The following is a 20,342-nucleotide window of genomic DNA, read 5'->3' on the forward strand; positions in this document are numbered from 1 at the left end:
AGCCTGAGCTTAAAGGGATTTCCAGGACTAGAAAAAGAGCACTGTGTAATGCAGGAAGTCCTCTTACTAGTGTTCATACTCCATTGAAGTGAATAGGGCTGAGCTGCAATCCAATACATCACCTATGGCAGTGTTGATGGTGGTAGCAGCATTGTGCTGCCCTTACTCTGCTGTCCATAATCCCTAAAGGATAGGAATTATCCTAATAGGATGAGAATGAAAATCACCATGAAATCTATTGCTCAGCTTCATTGTATAGAGTATATGTAGACACAGTGATAAATCACATCCAGGTAACAAAGAAGCCTGCACAATGAGAGGGAAACATTTTTTAATTGAAACCAGACATACATACTTATTAAGTGGCATTTTACTGGCCTTCAGATTAAAGACGCCCTTCCCCCGGCTTCCTGTACCCCGAGAGAACCAGTAATACATTACACACCTTGTAATGTGGCTACATTGTTATTGCTAGGTAAGTCTTCTAAGCTTGGTAAGGAATTTCCACTCAGACTTCTATTAAAAGACCAGATAAAAATAAATTGCAATCTTTCCCAATCTTAGATTTTTTTTTTTTTTAATATATACATAAAAAGTGGAAGGGATAACAAAAGGAAAATATATATAGAAGATCCGTTTTCTTACACGATCTATTTTCTTGTTATTTTGCTAACAATTAATTTATCCTAATCATTTCCAAAATATGTATATTCTGCTTTATGCCGTCCATTGCAGGCCAGGATGTAGCTTGTCACATTCATAGACTATATACAACTTCATCCATTAAATATCACGTAAAACTACATCCCGCCTCCCTTCACGCCAAGATTACGATTTGTATTACATTATATAACATTATTCTTCTCTCTCCAAGACCGGAGGGAAAGATGCATCAAAAGCTGGCTCCGTTCTCCTTCGCTTTCTGATCTTCAGATGTTGCTGGATTCTGTGAATGTGAGAAAAATAGTTTGGATGTTTGTATCGACATGATTGGTCTCATACATCATGATACAGAAATCTATCTATCTATCTATCTATCTATCTATCTATCTATCTATCTATCTATCTATCTGTTTTGCTTATGGAGGTCTGCATTTGCTCGATGTAAATAGAACTGTGTCTTGTAACAGTGCATCCTCCGTTCCATTCACTTCTATGGCTGTTTAGCCCTGTTATAGGGCCTCACCGGTCACGCTAAGGTTGGAACAAGTCGCACACCACCTCCTCACCACGCCCTCTCTCAGTAGGTGTCCCCCAAGGCTCCGTCCTAGGAACCCTCCTGTTCTCCATCTACACCCTTGGCCTGGGCCAACTCATAGAATCTCATGGTTTTCAATACCATTGCTATGCCGATGACACCCAAATCTACATCTCTGGACCTGACATTACCTCCCTGCTGGCCAGAGTTCCAGACTATTTAGCAGCCGTAGCCTCCCGCTTTCTCAAACTCAACATGGAGAAAACAGAGTTCATCATCTTTGCCCCACCCCGTATGTCCCCTCCACTTGACCCCTGTCCCACAGGCCCGATGCCTTGGGGTAACCCTGGACTCCGACCTATCCTTCAAGTCACACATTCAAACCCTCAACACTTTCTGCCGCCTCCAACTCAAGAACATCCACCGAATCCGCTCCTTCCTCACCCCAGAAACTACCAAGATGCTCGTCCAGGCCCTCATAATCTCCCGCTTAGACTACTGCAACACCCTTCTGCATGGACTCCCGGCAAACACCCTCGCCCCCCTCCAGTCCACCTTAAACTGTGCTGCTCGCTTAATCCACCTCACCCCCCGATCCTCATCGGCTGCTCCCCTCTGCCAGTCCCTCCACTGGTTACCCATAGCCCAGTGAATCGAGTTCAAGCTACTAACGCTAACATACAAAGCCATCCACAACCTGTCCCCTCCATATATTTCTGACCTAATCTCCCGCTACCTGCCCACACGTAACCTCAGATCCTCCAATGACCTCCTACTCCGCTCTGCCCACATCCGCTCCTCACACAACCATCTCCAAGATTTCTCCCGTGCATCCCCCATACTCTGGAACTCCTTACCACGACACATAAGACTGACCCCCACAATCACAGGCTTCAAGAAGGCCCTGAAGACTCACCTATTCAGGAAGGCCTACAACCTCCAATAACACTATCACCTCACTGCCATCTGTACAGTCTCCCCCCTCTCCTTCTGTCTCTACCCCCCTTCCCTCATAGATTGTAAGCCCTTGCGGGCAGGGCCCTCTACCCTACTGTGCCAGTCGGTCACTGTTAGTATTATTTCTACCTTTACATTTGGGGGATACATACAATACACAAAATATAAAGCACCATGGAATTAATGGTGCTGTATAAACAATAATAATAATAACAACAAGTTGGAACCAGCTACGTGAACACTGAGGCTCAATCACAGGTTTCAGCGGTCCCTAATGTCACACAGAAGTGCTCAAGAGAACAGAGAGCTAGAGCGCAGCCCAGGAGAGGCGAGTAACACTCTCTGTTCCCCTAGGTCTCTGCTTATTATACTCTGCGGTTTGAACAGACCCCACAGTATAATAGCAGCTTCTGTTGAAAGGTGTTTGGTCCAAAAGAAACGACTGGGTTAACCTTATGAGAAGAAACTCTTAATGTTGGCACATACTTTAAAAGTGGGCATGACCTAAATCAACATTAATTGTGATCAAGGTAAAATGCCCGATTTAATTAGGTGCTACCTCCCATACATAGAGCAAATTACTCTTTTTCACCAAAGAGGTCTTCTTTGTGGGTTCCTTACACAAAATGCGATGCGTCACTGACAGCTTCCTAGCCACTACAGTGAAGAGCAGAATCTTTTATAGCAGTGTGCTATTAGCTGCTCTTATAAGAACCTGGCAGTCCCCAAGTATAAAATACAAAAAAAAAAACAGATGAGAGAAAGTTGTTATAACAGCGACATCTACTGGTTGTAAATAGGTGGCAACCAATACTGGAAAACCCAGCAAATGCATCTCATGTAGCATGAGAGGATTACAACCATGAGTTGTATAATAAAATTCTCACCATGAGGAGTGGCCATCAAAGAATGCTGGAAAATTTTAGAATTTTATTATATAAATAACATTTTATTTGCTGAAACTGGACAACCCCTTTAAATCTCAAATATATCAGTTTATGCTGCAAATTTTCACTGTGAATTTCAAACGTTGCTATATCTAGAGTCAAGTTGGCCACAATTATGCATGAAATCCATGGCAAAATCTGCATAAGAGGACATAGCTTTTTGCAATGGTAATGTGGACATACTGTATTGGCTTGCTACCGAGACCACCTGTTAAGAGAGGCATGCCCAAAGTCCACCCGTGGGTCAAATGCTGCCCATGTTCAAATTTTCATGCCTCCCCCCACCCACTAGGACTGTTGCCTTTGGGAGACCCTACCGGATCCCCACTGTTTTTTTTAATAGGAAGTGGGAATCCGGTAACAGCTACTATTAACTTACCTATTCCCGCTTCCGCTCACGGCCTCATCTTTCCTCATCAGCCACCAGGGGGCACCATGGCGACACATTACATCGTGACATGATATGCGGTGCACAGAGCCCACTGGCTCTGCTACTGGTAGTGCTTGTAGGCCACATTGAGTAATACTTACCTGTCTGCTCTCTGACGCCTCCAGCTGTTTCCTGCTCCAGGCACACATGATGTCACAACAGTGCACCCAGAGCAAGGAGACAGATCGGGACCCGGCTGCAGACAGGTAATAATGCTGCTACAATTCTACTTCATGAGTTCCCTGCCTCCCTCATACTTAATGCATGGGAAGCAGCGATGTGGCCATTATATTGTGTGGGGGCAGAGAAGTGAGCTAATTTTTGATCCCTGTGTAAAGAAATTAAAAAGTATTTGCAATTGAAAAACAAAAACAACTGTCGGCTTCCCTGTTATATGTCCCGGGGCTGGAGATATCTGTACTGTTATGATGGCACTAATCTCTGCCCATTGTCAGAAGTTTGTTTCTGACAGTCTAGCTGGGCTGCCAGGAATGCCATTCTGACAGTGGGCAGAGATCGGTAACGGCACGGATATCTCCAGCCCCGGAGCACATAACAGGGAAAGGGTATCTGCAGGATATAAAACAGCATGTGCTTGAGGACATGAAAGTTTCTCTTTAATGCTTAAATAAATGTCAGGCTGAATGTTTTGTCCCCACACATTTCCACCTCACCAAATCTGGCTCTCTTTGGACACCCCTGCGTTAGCTTATGTATTACAGTTTATAAACTAATTTTTTGCAGATGTATTATCCCCAGCATTTACAGTAACAGCAACCTATGCAGAATTCACATCGAAATACATAGGGGTGGTGCCTGGTATTGTAACTCAGACCCCTTCACTTGAATGTGACTAAGCTGCAAACAGGCTGTGTCATGTCACCCTCACTAGCTAGTTGTCCTACTACAGAGAGATCCTCAACATTAATTCCTGGAAAACCCCTTTAAATGGCCAGGAGACAAGTTAGCGTATGTGTTCACATGGCAGAAAACATTTTCCGCCGTGCAAACTCCTGCACGGCTAGCTGCGACTTACCACTCCTGATTAGGCCCAAATGAACGGGCCTAAACAAGATCGTGTTTAGAGTCACGGAATCCGCAGCAAGATAGGGCATCTCGCCTCTTTTTTCCGCTACTAGCTAGCAGAAAAAAAAAAGTCAATGGAAACCGTTTTTGCTGGCGGATTTTAAGGCGGATTCTGCATCAAAGTCTGCTGGCAAAAAAACTGTGTGAACTAACCTTTAGAAGGCACTGCAGCAGCATGTGAGAGCGATATAAGTGGGCCTCACTGGATGTTACATTATTATACTGTGGCAAAAACATTGCAATTAAAGGGGTAGTGCCATTAAGGACATATCCCCAATCTGGCAGTTGGTCCCCCAGTGTTAAAGAATGGGGGACTGAAAGTCCCTCATGCCTTCTCCTTGTAAATGGATCACTTGTGTGACTATCGCCATTCACTACTATTGGTCTGCTGGAGGAGACAGCAGTGAGTGGAGCACCGCTCATGCACATGCACTGTTGTTCCAATAACAAGGAGAAGGTGAGGGGGCTTTAAGTTCGCCGGTTCTCATCACTAGAGGGCCTGTGGATAAGGAATAATTGTTATTCAGATGACAAATCCATTACCATTAAGAATGCCTTAATTTTTATGGGACCCTTCACAGTGAATGGTTACCTTATTAATATAACGTGCATATTATATTGTAGACCACTTTCCATACCTTGTTGAGAACACACTGGATTCCCTCCATAGTCGCAGACAGTTCCCTCATGGTCTTGTTTAGTTGGTCCTCGTACTGACAGTTCGTCTCTTCCACAGCTTTCAAGCTCTCACGTAAGCGGCTGAGATCGCATTTTGTATCCTTCAACTCTCCAGACAAATTTTTATTAGAGGCTTCTAACTGGGAAATTGACTTTTCATCTTCCTCTGTGACAAGTGATATACAGATTTGTATTAAAAGACAAGAAATTCCAACCAAGGGATTTACAGACTGAAATGAGTCATTTACACAAAGCATTTCTGAAGCTCGTAAAACCTCCAGACCAGACACTGCTCATAATATGGATGGGACTTGCATCTCATCATCTCATTGGAATACAATCCAGAATTACAGGGGTGGTCACCTCTCCTGACATGTCTGCTTTCGTACATACTTGTATTCTCCATAAATCTATGATCCTCAAGAGTCTTTTCTTATTCTTCCTAGACACTTATGAACAAAATGGTAACTTGTTACTTCAGTGTCTCCCTAGACAGTGCCACAGTGTGTAGGCATGAATCCATAACTAGTCATACCCAGTTGTCTTTTTTTCTTCATAAATGTCTAGGAGGAATAACATAGTTCTAAGACAAGATGCTACAGCATTCTTATTTCATAGGCAGTGCAAGTATTTACTAAAAAGGCACATTGGGCATGGTGACTAGAGGATGAGCAATTTTTAAAAAATTCGATTCGGCAGCTTTGCAGAATTTTCAAATAAGATTTGATTCAATCCGAATTAATTCACGGCGAATAGCAGCTATTTCCTGGCAGCAGAGAGCCTGTATAGTGGTGTAGAATACTGCAGTAACATGCATAGGGAGTCTGCTGTGGTAGTGAAACAATACAGTGAGTCAGTATGACACGGACATGATAGGCTTCACTGTTAGAACCACTGCACACTTCACTTATTTGGCTGGTTATGGGACCAAAACTGACCCACTAACAAGTCTGAACTCAGCCTTACAGGTCGATGTTAGTGGCAGGTTTAAAGAATCGTGCAGAGGCCAAAGATTCTACTGTGGCGTGAAAAAGCGCAATCCTTTTACACAGTTGTCTGCTGATTCCACATATATGTCTACAAAACCTGATCTATTAAATGTTTATACAAGTAGAGCCCCCTGACAGAGTGAAGAGGTAGTCACCAGTAAGTTTGTGTTGACGTCACTAATTATTTTGCCCTTTCTCTGATCCTTCCAAAAAAAAAAACAAAAAAAACAAAAAAAACATGCTGTCTGTTGAGCATCCGCCTTCACTCGGTCAGGATTTGGTCAGTAATTCATCAGTATTGCTGATGCCGGAAATAAATGGTATGGATTCAAAACAAAGCTGACATGTGAATGGAATATTTGCATGTCTTCTATGTTTTGTATCCACTGCAGCTTTTGGCTACCAAATCATAAGCCAATTCTGATGGGACCGTACAGGCCTTACAGTTACTACACAGAAAGAATCTGTTGTGCGTCTCATTTTTAATTCCTTTTGACAGATCAGAAGAAGGGTTAAATAAATTATGTCAACCAGGCAAAATAGAGGCACAGTCATGGAATGGGGAGGGTGGGAACAACATGAGAAGCGACATAATGTTGATGTAGCAGCAGTATGAGGAGGCCACAGAGTGGTAAGGTGACATAATGTGGAGGTTGGTAGCACAAACATTACCCGCTGACAATGGTGGCTGTAAGAAGGAGCACTTGGCATCAGATATGTGACAGCATCAGAATAGTAGGTAGCAGGTAGCCAGAAGAAACTGGTCTCTTTTGTCAAGGTTTTGGTGAGGTAGCATGGATCATTTAATCTGATACATCAGGCATTGGTGGGAGGAAATCCTGGCGGATCCTTTTTTTTTTTTTAATGTAGATTGTGAGCCCCATATAGGGATCACAATGTAATTTTTTTTTCATTTAAGTATGTCTTTATAGAATGGGAGGAAATCCATGCAAACACGGGGAGAGAATACAAACTCCTTGCAGATGTTGTTCCTGGCGGGAGTCAAACCCAGGACTCCAGCGCTGCAAGGCTGCAGTGCTAACCACTGAGCCACAGTGTTGCCCCCTGGTGGATCCATCTTGACAAAGGTCAGTCTCTCCGCATTTTGGGTGGATAGGCGGGTTCTCCTTGGGGTAACTATTGCCCCCGCTGCAATAAAAACCTGCTCTGATGAGCCAGCACAAGTGGCTCAGTCGTTAGCATTGCAGCGCTAGAGTCCTGGATTCAAATCCTGCCAAGGACAACATCTGCAAGCAGTTTGTATGTTCTTCCCGTGTTTTTCTTAGGTTTCCTCCTACACTTCAAAGACATACTTATAGGGAAAATAAATAAACACCAGCTCTGATGCCATACTACCAGCAGGGCAGGACAACTTTTCCAGCGCAGACTCTGCCAGTTGCAGACACAAATCCAGTTTCCAGTGGATCTTCGATGATGGGTGGAAGGGCTCACTCCAAGTATGCCACCACCTGCTGGTTCAGGCTCTGCTCTGTATCTAGCTGCTGGTGAGTAGTTTATTCACTATGCGGGTGAAGAAAGCTGCTCTTCAGCAACTCTAGGCTCAGTTTGCTGCTGCTGATGGAGCGGATATTGCTCCTGCCACAGCCGCCATGGCAGTGCAAAGTGAGCGCCCAGGGGCCCCCTGGTCAGACCTTCGAGAGAATGGATGATGGCGCAGATAGACAGCGGCCAACTGACTACATAGGCTGTCTCTATAGTAGTTCAGTTTGTCCTCCCTCTCAGTGGGTGTAAAAAAAAAAAAGGGCCACCATTTTGACCGGTAGCCAGGGTCTAACATGGTGGAGAGTCAGTAGTCATTCCTCTGCTAAATGGTGACAATTCAGCTATCACTACACAAGCGAGCATCAGGTCATTTGTGCAAGTGACTTGGAGGGACTCCCTGCATCCATCTCCACTGTATACTGCCATGGTGTGTCTGGGTTATCTGCCTTGTCTTCCTCATCACCCTCTTGCTCTTCTGGCTGCTCCTCCTCTGTCACCTGTGTAGAAAAACCACCCATTTCGCTACACATTGCTTGTGCTCCAATGTCATCCTTCTCCTCCAGTTCAGCCCCCACAGGGCTCATGTGGTCGTGACATGTAGGCGTCCCTGACCAGCCAGATTTACCAGCATCTGTTCCAGGATATGAATCAGTTGAATGATGTTCATCCTGTAGTCCTGGTGTCTGACAAATAATGTGGCCTCCTCAAAGGGCATGAGCAAATGGTAGGTGTCACGCATGAGCTGCCACTGACTAACATTGAAGGGGAGTACCTCTGTTCTCTTGGATCATCAAGAAATCATTTATGCCCTTTCTTTGTTCGTACTGTTGGTCCAACATATGGAAGGTGGAATTCCAACAGGTGGAAGCAACACATATCAGCCTATGTTGGAGGAGGCTATTCTGCTGCTGCACCTCAAGGAGTGTGTGCTTGGTGGTGTACGAGTGGCTGAAGTGCATGCAAGTTTCCTGGCCATTTTCAGGATGTTTTTCAGATGGGTGGAAGACTACCTCTTGTGTCACCCCCTCTACCTCATAGATTGTAAGCTCTCTTGAGCAGGGCCCTCAGTCCCATTGTGTGAAATGAAGCTCTTTGTTATGTATCTGTCTGTATCTGAACCCTACAAATTGTGCAGAGTGCTGCGGAATATGTTGGTGCTATATAAATAAAATGTATTATTATTATTATTATTAAGAAAGTGCTTGACAACTAGGTTGAACTTGTGCGCCACGCAGGGCGCATGGCTCAGCCCTCCTTGACACAGTGCCGACTCCATGTTCTTTCCAGTGCCTTTCAGATTATGTCTGTCATTGGCTTTTCAGACCTGGTGACAGGTCTTCTTTAAAAGGTACGAAATAACCTATTCTGTTCTGAACCCCGACATCGGCATGAATTTATAATGCCTCTAACTATTGTCACAGCAGAATCCAACACCCTATGCTCTTCACCACTGAACATGACACAAGGCAGTGTTAAAGGGTTATACAATGTGGCAGGCCATTGCATAATAATTTACAACTGGGGGAAATGAAAAGGATCTGCGACTCCAACCTTTGCTATAAAAAAAAAACATATCACATTTACAAGTCCTTATAGCTGCATGACCTTCCCTCTGTCCACTTTACTAACCCTCTAGTACCTGTTTTGGACTGAAGAGTCTGTAGTCTCTGTTCTAACTCAGCCCGAGCCTTTTCACTCTTCTCTAGTTTCTGCAGAAGACTTCCAATATCAACCATTGCACCTTTGTAGACAATAAGGCCACTTTTCTCTTCCACAGCAGACACTCCAGATCTCGCAGCTTGTGATGGCAATAGCAAGCGATTTCCTGGACAGAACATAATAGAACTTGGGTTTAGCTAGCAAGGACTACATGAAATGGAATAAAATAAATATATAGTATGTATATATAATAAATAAAAAATTGACAGATTAAAACCATGCACGACAAATACCTAGAATGTCTTCCTGGAAGGCATCCAGCTCCTCGTGGCTTCCATCATCAGTACAAGTGTCAGTCAGTTTGCGGTAGTAGCAGGATTCCTTCAGCATTACTTTACTAAAGAGTTTTTTCACCTGTTGGAAAAACAGGAAGGTTCACATCCATCGTGGGAGTAGATGAACAATTTAAACAATTATGACTGCTCTCTTCTATGATGAATGACAACAACTCCTGCAGGACTCCACCGATTACATTGGGGTGTGTTGGGTATCAGTTTCTTTCTAACATCAGACAAAAAAAATCAGGCTTGCAGGACTTTTATCCAAGATTTTAGACCGACTCTCCACTCGAGGCTGTGAATGGAGCCTATGATACAGATGTGAAGATGTCCTACCTTACAAATGCAGTCCAAGGAAGCTTTCCCATTTACAGTGTTCAAAAAGATCATCTATTCTTGTTTTCAGCATTACCAAGTCTTGTGTTTCCCTTTGACATTCTGCCTAAATCAGCTGCTAGACAGTTCAGCTAGGAATCTGTTCAGTGGGTGTATCAGCCTATTTTATAGAAGCAACCATTGCACATGTTCACTGAGTCTTCATTCAACTCCAATGGGACTAAGGAAGATCTCTAAGCACTGTATCTCCTTCAGTCCCATAAAAGTGAACACTCTTGTGCACTATCATTTAATTCATGCACCATCTTGTTCATGCGCAAAACACCATCACCATCATAGCAAAGAGCACCTCTTGCCCGGGAAGGGAAAATGTTGATTCAGTGGCCGGTGGCTGGAGCTCACACTATTTGCAGTACCATGAGTGACCTGTCACATGACCACCATCTATATTTTGCATCATAGCAGTATCAGGTACCTGAGCTCTAGATAGATGCAGTCCAAGTGTGTAGATAATTTCTTCTAAATCTTTCTCCAGTAAGTAGCCACAATGGCTTTGATCGAAATATACAAATGCCATGAGCAGATCCTTATTCACTGTTATCATTTGCTTCTTCTCTTTCTCCTAGGGTGACAAATCGGGTGAGCGTTAGAAATGTTCACGGTTCTCAATAAGTTTTATAGGTTTCTTTCATGAACAGACTCGAGAGTTGTAAATCAGAGAAAATAAATTGTGTGCTCCTTGAAAATATCTTATGGTTAAAGGGTTATACAGTGGTCCCTTGACTTTCGTGGGGGATATGTTCCAAGGCCACCTGCGAAAGTCAAATTTCTGCGAAGTGGAGATGCGGTGTTTAATCTCATGTTAGGGGATGTCCTGCAATACTGTTCATATCCAAAATAGTCTACGTACAGTACAGTATATGAAATGATGTGGGTACTCACCATTGAAGAAGATACACAAAACTTTTTCTGATGATATTGATGAGTGGCCGCGGGAAAACCCGTGGTGTTCAAAACAACAACGGAGTATCCTTCCATTAATATTAAAACCCGTAGTATAGCCCTTCCACGAAGGTCGGACCCGCGAAAGTCAAGGGACCACTGTATACCAGTCTATATGGGGAGGCCACGGGTGGCTTGGATTATGGAAACAGACGAGCTGACTGTGCTACACTCTTTCCATGATGCAAAAAAAAATGTAAGCAATAACAAAACTTGGTAATTCTATTTTTTTTTTTTTTTTTTAGATTTTGCCATTACAGCTATTCGGTAGAAATGGCATCAAAATGTGGGTTATTGGTTGGTTATACAGCTGCACTTCTTGTTGGCACCTCTACAGCAAATACCAGTGTATTAAATATTTAAATTTTGGATAAAAATTCTATTAATTCTCAGTAATAGTTTATATTGTGACGTCATAAACTATACAGCATTTATATAACACAATTAGAGAGACATACCTTATCCTTTGGCCATTCCTTGCTATACCTGCTCTCTCTCTTGTCTTCCCGTTTATCTTTGGTGCTAGAATCATCGTCCTCATCATCTCGGTCTACAAAAATAAAATATCTTCCATTTTTTTCTTGATTTGGAAACAGTATTACATTTTTTGCAAGGTATTTCCAACTAGAGAATGTTCTCACTGGATCCCATTCAATGCAAAGATGACTGTGCATGAACAGCTCTCTTTATTCACTTCTATGGGAGTTCCAGGAATAGCTGAGCCATCTCTCTATGGCTACCAGATGGAGATCCCCTATTCTCAAGGACAAACATCCCTCAGACAAGGTTACGAACACAGAAATGCTGCGTCTTTTGACATAGCAGTTGACAGTCCCTACAATATGGATGATTTCTTTCAGATCTCCACTCACATAGAAAATGACTGGCGATGCATATCTCAAATCTGCAATGTGTCAATATAATACATCGCCTAAATAAAATATGCTATAAAAAAAAATACAATTTGGTGTATTTTCTCTGCTGAAGACTTCTGGGGTTTCAGCAAATAAATGTTACTGTTTGTATAATAATAAATGTTATAACACTTCCCAACATACTTTCTATATCCCTAAATGGGCAAATTGACAGGGGGTGTGTTAAATGGGTTTTCAGGCAAGATTTGGCCAGATAAAGTGAAAACAATACAAAACAAACTATAAGTACATGTTAAATTCCCCGCTGCCGAACCACCTCCTCCACTGGTCTTTCTTTACATTGGTGCAGTGAGTCCACATCTAATGATGCCACTACTACAGCTACTCAAACTGAAGCCAGAGATTGGCTGCAATGGTCATAGAAGACTACATCATTGCTGCAGCAAGGCAAACAAAGACCTGCAAGGACCAGTGGAGCACTGGCGCTGAATCGGTGAGTGATATAACTGGTGAGATTCCTGGGATATTCTATCAAATGACCTCCCCTATGGGAAAGAAAGCCCTTTGGCATGAATTTTGGCTCAGAAAATTTCTAATAAAAACATAAAACAGCCCAAATACAATTTATAAAGAAATCCTGTCCGCTATTTGGACAAGTCTGTTTCAGTAAATACATGTATTACCCATGAAAAAAAAAAAAATCACATTTTATTACAATTGTACATGTTTCTTTGTTATTCCTCTTTAATTTATTGACATGGTTCCTATACAAATATTGTGCAACACTGATGTCTAAGGCTTCTTCTCCTTCCGCTTTCTCAAACTCAACACGGAGAAAACGGATTTCATCATTTTCGCCCCATCCCGTATGGCCCCTCCACCTGACCCATCTATCAAAGTTAACGGAACCACAATTACCCCTGTCCCACAGGCCCGTTGCCTTGGAATAACACTGGACCCCGACCTATGCTTCAAGTCACACATACAAACCCTCAACACCTCCTGCCACCTCCAACACAAGAACATCCACAGAATCCGCTCCTTCCTTACCCCTGAAACTACTAAGATGCTCGTCCAGGACCTCATAATCTCACGCTTAGACTACTGCAACACCCTTCTCCATGGACTCTCAGCTAACACCCTCGCCCCCCTCCAGTCCACCTTAAACTGCGCTGCTCGCTTAATCCACCTCACCCACCGATCTTCATCGGCTGCTACCCTCTGCCAGTCCCTCCACTGGCTACCTATAGCCCAGCGAATTGAGTTCAAGTTACTAACTCTAACATCCACAACCTGTCCCCTCCATATATCTCCGAACTAATCTCCCGCTACCTGCCTACATGTAACATCAGATCCTCCTACTCCGCTCTGCTCTCATCCACTCCTCACACAACCGTCTCCAAGATTTCTCTCGTGCATCCCCCATACTCTGGAACTCCTTACCAAGACACATAAGACTGACCCCCCACAATCACAGGCTTCAAGAAGACCCTGAAGACTCATCTATTCAGGAAGGCCTACAACCTCCAATAACACTGTCACCTCACTGCCATCTGTACAGTCTCCCCCCTCTCCTTCTGTCTCTACCCCCCTTCCCTCATAGATTGTAAGCCCTCGCGGGCAGGGCCCTCTACCCCACTGTGCCAGCCGATCACTGTCAGTATTATATCTACCTGTATATTTTAAGTATTGTACGTAACCCCCAAATGTAAAGCACCATGGAATTAATGGTGCTATATAAATAAATAATAATAAGGCTAATTTCACATCCGTTGGAGGCTCCAGTGCAGAAACCGCCAGAGAGAAAAGTCTTGTACAGAAGACTTTCTATTCGTTGTTTCAGTATAAAAATGTCACTCATCAGACCCCATTATAGTCTATGGGAACCACTGGTGTCAGGGTTTAACCCCTGTATTGGACAGACAAAGAGCCCAGTGCAGGTGTGACCCTTGGGTTTTTTTTTTTTTTTAAATAGGCTGGGAGGTGAAAAAAAACAAAACTGTCCTTGATGACCTGGTGCCTTCCAGCACAGTCCGATCCTGCTGCTCTCATGTTTTTAGCAGTTGAAGTCCCCAACGCACTGTGACGTTTCAGGTCCCTTTCCTTAGGACTCAGATTGACCTCAGCAATCACGTGCTGGGGGAACTTCCACCGTAAGAAAATATTGGAGCAGCAGGACCGGATTGCGTTGGGGTAGGCGAAATTGTTTTTTCTTTTTTTCCTACTCCCCCAGCCTAATAACAACAAATATATATATATCCTGGACAACTCCTTTAAAGAGGACCTTTCATCAGATTGGGCACAGGCAGTTCTATATGCTGCTGGAAAGCCGACAGTGCGCTGAATTCAGCGCACTATCGGCTTTCCCGATCTGTGCTATCGGTCCCGGTACCAAAGCCCTTTACAGTCAGAAGGGTGTTTCTGACAGTCTGTCAGGAACGTCCTTCTCCACAGCAGCACCTATCACGCTGTACAGTGTGAGCGGGGAGGAATGTCCCCTCACAGTGCTCGTCCATAGATGAGTAGTATCAGGAGGGGAGGGGGCGTTCGTCCCCGCTCACACTGTACAGCTTTCTTCTCTTTCCTCTGTACAGCTTGATATTCTGCCAGAGTTTGTGACATTAACCGGTTAAGGACCAGGCCCAAAAGTATGTTAAAGACCAGGCCTCTTTTTTCAAAACTGACATGTGTCACTTTAAATGGCAATAACTTTGAGACGCTTTAACTTACAAAAATGATTTTGAGATTGTTTTTTTCGTAACACATTATACTTCATGTTAGTGGTAAACACTAATCAATATTTTTGTATTTATTTATAAAAAAACTAGGAAATTTGATGGAAATTTGAAAAAAATTGCAATTTTCAAAATGTGAAATTCTCTACTTTTCAAGCAGATAGTCATACCATCCAAATACATGAATAAACATTATCTCCCATATCTCTGCTTTATATTGGCATCATCTTTTGATTGTCTTTTAATTTATTTTGGACGTCACAAGGCTTAAAAGTGTAACAGCGATTTTCCAGATTTACAAGAAAATTCTCCAAACCAATTTTTTAGGGACCACTTCAGTTCTGAAAGTAATTATAAAGGCCTGTATAATAGAAACCCCCATAAATTACCCCATTTTCAAAACTGCACCCCTCAAATTATTCAAAACAGCATTTGGGATGTTTGTTAACCCTTTAAGCATTTCATAAGAATAAAAATAATATGGCAGTGAAATTTAGACATTTCATTTTTTTTCACTAATACATTCATTTAGACCTAAAATTAACACATTCACAAAGGGTTAAAGGAGAAAATGCATCTGATAGTTTATTGTGCAATTTCTCCCGTGCACAGAAATACCCCACATGTGGGTATAAACTGACTTTTGGGCACACGACAGTGCATGGAAGGGAAGGAGCGACACTGGGTGTTTGAACAGCAGATTTTGCTGGAATAATTTTCAGGCGCCATGCCTTATTTGCAGAGACCCTAGAGTACCAAAACAATGGAAACCCCCAAAAGTGACCCCATTTTAGAATCCACACCCCTCACAGAATTCATCAAGGGGTATAGTCAGCATTTAGACCCTACAGTTGTTTCACAGATTTTACTAACATTGGGATGTGTAAATGAAAAATTACTAAAATGTCACTTTATCTCCAAAGTTTTCATTTTCACAAGGGGTTAAAGGAGTAAAAGCCCCCCACAGTTTGTTAAACAATTTCTCCTGAACACGGCAATACCCCATATGTGGCCATAGTATGCTGTATGGGAACATGGCGGGGCTTGGAATGGAAGGAGCGCTATTTGGCTTTTGGATGGCAGATTTTACTGGAATAATTTTAGGTGCCATGTCTCATTTGCAGAGCCCCTAGAGTACCAATACAGTGGAAACCCCCTAAAAGTGACCCCATTTTGGAAACTACACCCCTCACAGAACATATCAAAGGGTAGAGTGAGCATTTTGACCCTACAGCTGTTTCACAGATTTTATTAACATTGGGCCTTGAAAATGAAAAATTACTTTTTTTCCAACAAACTGTCAATTTAGCCCCAAATTTTTAATTTTCACAAGAGGATAAAGGAGAAAAAGCTCCCTAAAGTTCGTTACACAATTTCTCCTGAACACAGAAATGCCCCATATGTGGCCATAATCTGCTGTATAGGAACATGGCGGGGCTCAGAATGGAAAGAGGGCTATTTGGCTTTTGAAGGGCAGATTTTGCTGGAATATTTTTCAGGTCCCATGTCGCATTTGCAGAGCCCCTAAAGTATCAATACAGTGGAAACCCCATAAAAGTGACCCCATTTTGGAAACTACACCCCTCATAGAATTTATCTAGGGGTAGAGTGAGTATTTTGGCCTCACAGGTGTTTCACAGATTTTATTAACATTGGGACGTGAAAATGAAATATTACTTTTTTTCCCAATGAATCGTCCATTTAGCGCCATATTTTTAATTTTGCAAATAGTTTAAGAATTAAAATCCCCCCAAAGTTTGTTACACAATTTCTTCTGAACACGGCAATACCCCATATGTGGCCATAATCTGCTGTATGGGTACATGTTGGGGCTCAGAATGGAAAGAGCGCTATTTGGATTTTGGAGGGCAGATGTTGCTGGAATAGTTTTCAGGTGCCATGTCGCATTTGCTGAGCCCCTAAAGTACCAATACAGTGGAAACCCCTCAAAAGTGACCCCATTTTAGAAACTACAACTGTCAAGGAATGTATCAAGGGGTATTATCATTTTGAGCCTAAAATGCTTCCCAAAAATTAATGTACAAAATGAAAATTGAAATTTTTAAAAATATGCCATTTCGGTGCCCAATACGTTGCACCCACTTTGTGTTGTCAGAGACCTACACTCCTAAAACTATTAAGGGGCCATCCCGAGGGGCAAAAAATTATATATGTGGGTGTAAACTGCTGCTTGGGCACACAGCAGGGCTCAGAAGGGAAGGACCACTGTGCGTTTTAGCTTTTGGGGTAGAGATTTAGAGGGACCCTCTGGGCACCATGTTGTTTTTGCAGAGCCCTGGAGGTGCCAGTAAACTGGAATTCACCAAGAAGTGACCCCATTTTGTAGGGGCAATTTTAGGGTCTCTGCAAATGTGACATGGTGTCCAAAAACGAAGAATCTAAATCTGCACTCCAAAAGCACATATTGCTCCTTCACATCTGCGCCCTGCTGGGTACCCAAATAGCAGTGTATGCCCACATGTATGACACTGGTGTACCCCGGATAACGGACTTAATGCCATATGTGGGTATAAATGGCTGTTTGGGCACAGCCGGGGACAGAAGGAAAGGAGCGCTATATTGGTTTTTGCCACTTTTGCAAAGCCCCTGAATTGCCAATAAAGTGGAATCTGCAGACATGTCACCCCATCTTGGACACTAGCCCACTGATGGGATTTATCAAGTGGTGTAGCGAGATTTTTTTAACCCTTGAGTGTTGCATTTATTTAGTTTCCAGAAATGAAATCGCAACTGATAGAGAAGTTAAAAATGAAAATTTTACTGATTTGCCATTTCAGTGTGCAACATGTTGTGCCCGACTTATGTCAGCAGAGACACTCCAAAAACTGTTAAACGGGTATCCTGGGCACAACAGCTTTCAGAGCGTTCATCTCTGATACAAGTCGGGCATAACATATTACGCACTGAAAGGACGTATTCCTGGAAAAATGGTCATTTTCACCTTTCACAATCAGCTTCGTATTCATTTATGGATAATAAGTTATAGCAACACTTGGGGGTTAAAAATGCTCTCTGTACCCCTGGATAAATCCTTCAGGGGTGTAGTTTCCAAAATAACAACTCATATCAGGGGATTCCACGTTACTGGCGTTTCAGCTCTGCAAAAGTGTCATGGCATCCAAAAACCAAACCGTCTGCGCTCCAAAAACCCAATAACCCTTCTTCCCTTCTGTGTCCGGCTGTGCCCCAATATCAGTTTATACCCACATATGACATTACGTACGTTATCCCGGGTACACCAGTGGCATACATGTGGCATAAACTGCAGTTTGGGCGCACAGCAGGGCGCAGAAGGGAAGGAGCGCGATGCGGCTTTTGGAGTACAGATTCAGATGTTTGGTATCTGGACGCCATGTCATGTTTGTAGAGCCTGTAAGGTACCAGAAAAGTGGATTCCCCAAAGGAGTGACCCCATTTTGAAAACTGCACCCCTCAAAGAATGTATCAGGGGGTGTAGTGAGGATTAGTATGCCAGATGTGACTGCACAGCGGATGGCGAAGAGGGAATATATAAGCGGTGCAGAGGACATTGGGGACACCAAATTCCCTACTATGTCCCAGTAGCTCCTATGATTGGGGGAGTCACTCTGGGGGTCACTTTAGGGGTCACTTCTGGTGTCCGTTCCCTCATAAGCTGTAAATATGGGGTGTCCCCTGATATCCGCTCGCACAGCTTATATATTCCCTTCCTGACGCAGCCAGTTGTGTTCTAATAATTTGGCGATTTTTGCGGACTTTTGTCTTCACATTATTAGATGCTATATTTTCTTTATTTTTCTGGTGACGCGGCCATATAAGGGCTTGTTATTTGCGGGATGAGATGCATTTCGTAATGACACCGTTTTTGGGTGTCTACATCTTATTGAATACATTTTATTAACCCTTTTTTGCTGGATTTAAAAAAAAAAAATCAATCCTGGCATTGAGTTTTACTTTTTTAATTTTGCGCCATGCAGCGTACAGTATAAGTAACATGTGTCCTTTATTCTGCGGGTCGGTACGGTTACGGCGATACCTCATTTATGTTATTTTTTTATGTGTTACTAGTTCTGCAGAGGAAAAACACATTTGGGGACATAAATCAATGTTTTTTGCATAGCATCTTCTGAGAGGCGTAACATTTTTATTTTTCGGTTGACAGTGTTGGATGAGGGCTTATTTTTTGCGGGACAACCTGCGCTTTTTATTGGTACTGTTATCGGATGCATATGACTTTTTGATCACTTTTTATAGTATATTTTGTAAGGTGAGACGGCGAAAAATCATTACTTCCGGCGAGTTTTTTCCGGGTTTTTTTTCCGGCGTTCGCCGTGTACATTAAATATTATTTCAGTTTTATTGTATAGATTGTTACGGACGCGACAATACCAAATATGCATTGTTTTTATTACTTTTTAGTTCTTTTTTTATATAATTCATTTTCTATAGAGAAAAAGGGATTTTTGGGCTTTATTACTTTATTAATTTTTTTCATACACTTCATTTTATTTTTTTTTTATTTTTTTTTTACTTTTTCATGTGTCCATTTAGGACACTTCAATCAGCAATACTGTGCTGATATAGAATGCCATGTGAGACACAGCCTGCAGGTGTCCCACATGGCATTCCGTAGCAGGATGTCAGGCTGTGTAGACGCACAGCCTGACATCAGAAGGTCCTGGCAGGATCACCAGGTATGTGGGGGCTCCGGGCAGTCTGGGGTCACTGGCCAGACCCCAGACTACCTTTTACTGCTATCGGCACCCTCCGATCTCGCTGCGGGGGGTGCCGATCTGATTCAATTGCTGGCGGATGCCTTTTGATCGCGCCGTGATGTTTCACGGCGCGATCGAAAGGGTTAAAACGTCCAGTCGGACTCAGTTCCGACTGGACGTTATTGAGGAAGGGGTTAGGTGTTAGTAACACCTAACCCCCGTCCTCCCCGCACCCCTCCCCCCGCCAAGAAGGTACCTAAAGACAGGACGTATTTTGACAATAGTCCAGTCTTTAGGTACCTGGACCGCAGGCCGTAAATTTACGTACGGCGGTCCTTAACCGGTTAAAATATTGTAATATGCCATGAAATCCTGCGATGAAATCACTAGATAGATCAGCTGCTAAAAACACAGCCAGGACCGACATATTTATTTGCAGCTGCTCCCAATCCCGACTGTGTTTTTAACTGGTGATATCTCAGAATAATACAGACGAAACAGGTCTTTCATATGACACCAGGAGCAATATTCCACATATATAACAATTTCCCTGCTTTATTGGAGCCCATACTGCTGCACTCCAGTGACAAGGCAGTGGATACATAAGTGAATTTCATTGCAGGATTTCATGGAAAGGAGTTAAAACCCATAAATAAAGTATATTACAATATGAATTGATGACACAAATACTGCCAAAAAATTAAAGGTTGTTTAAAAGTTTAGGCACACTTTAAGAGAAAAAGGAGAAGGCGATAACTTCTTCCCCAGGCTCAGGTATGAAAACTAGTGCGAAAGATGACTGCAGGTGTTAACCACAGATCAATATGTAACCTGCAATGCAATAACTGCAAAGATCAACACCGCAATCTTTCTTTGCACTAGTTACAACAACCC

At 42.9% G+C, this 20,342-nt stretch overlaps 1 protein-coding gene across 2 annotated transcripts in view; it reads right to left on the reverse strand.

The window, feature by feature from the left end:
- Positions 1–334: 334 nt before the first annotated feature.
- The window catches only part of CCAR1 (cell division cycle and apoptosis regulator 1), an 80,047-nt gene continuing 60,039 nt past the window's right edge, over positions 335–20,342 (reverse strand). For both annotated transcript variants that reach the window (XM_075258578.1, XM_075258577.1), the window contains exons 20-25: positions 11,582–11,673; positions 10,597–10,743; positions 9,741–9,861; positions 9,428–9,613; positions 5,257–5,462; positions 335–946 (exon numbers count right to left, since the gene is read on the reverse strand). In XM_075258578.1, the coding sequence (XP_075114679.1) occupies positions 893–946; positions 5,257–5,462; positions 9,428–9,613; positions 9,741–9,861; positions 10,597–10,743; positions 11,582–11,673 (806 nt within the window). In that variant the 3' untranslated portion in view covers positions 335–892. The remainder of the gene's footprint in view (positions 947–5,256; positions 5,463–9,427; positions 9,614–9,740; positions 9,862–10,596; positions 10,744–11,581; positions 11,674–20,342) is intronic.

The sequence above is a fragment of the Leptodactylus fuscus genome, chromosome 10, assembly GCF_031893055.1.
Source record: "Leptodactylus fuscus isolate aLepFus1 chromosome 10, aLepFus1.hap2, whole genome shotgun sequence".
Taxonomy (NCBI): Eukaryota; Metazoa; Chordata; class Amphibia; order Anura; family Leptodactylidae; genus Leptodactylus; species Leptodactylus fuscus.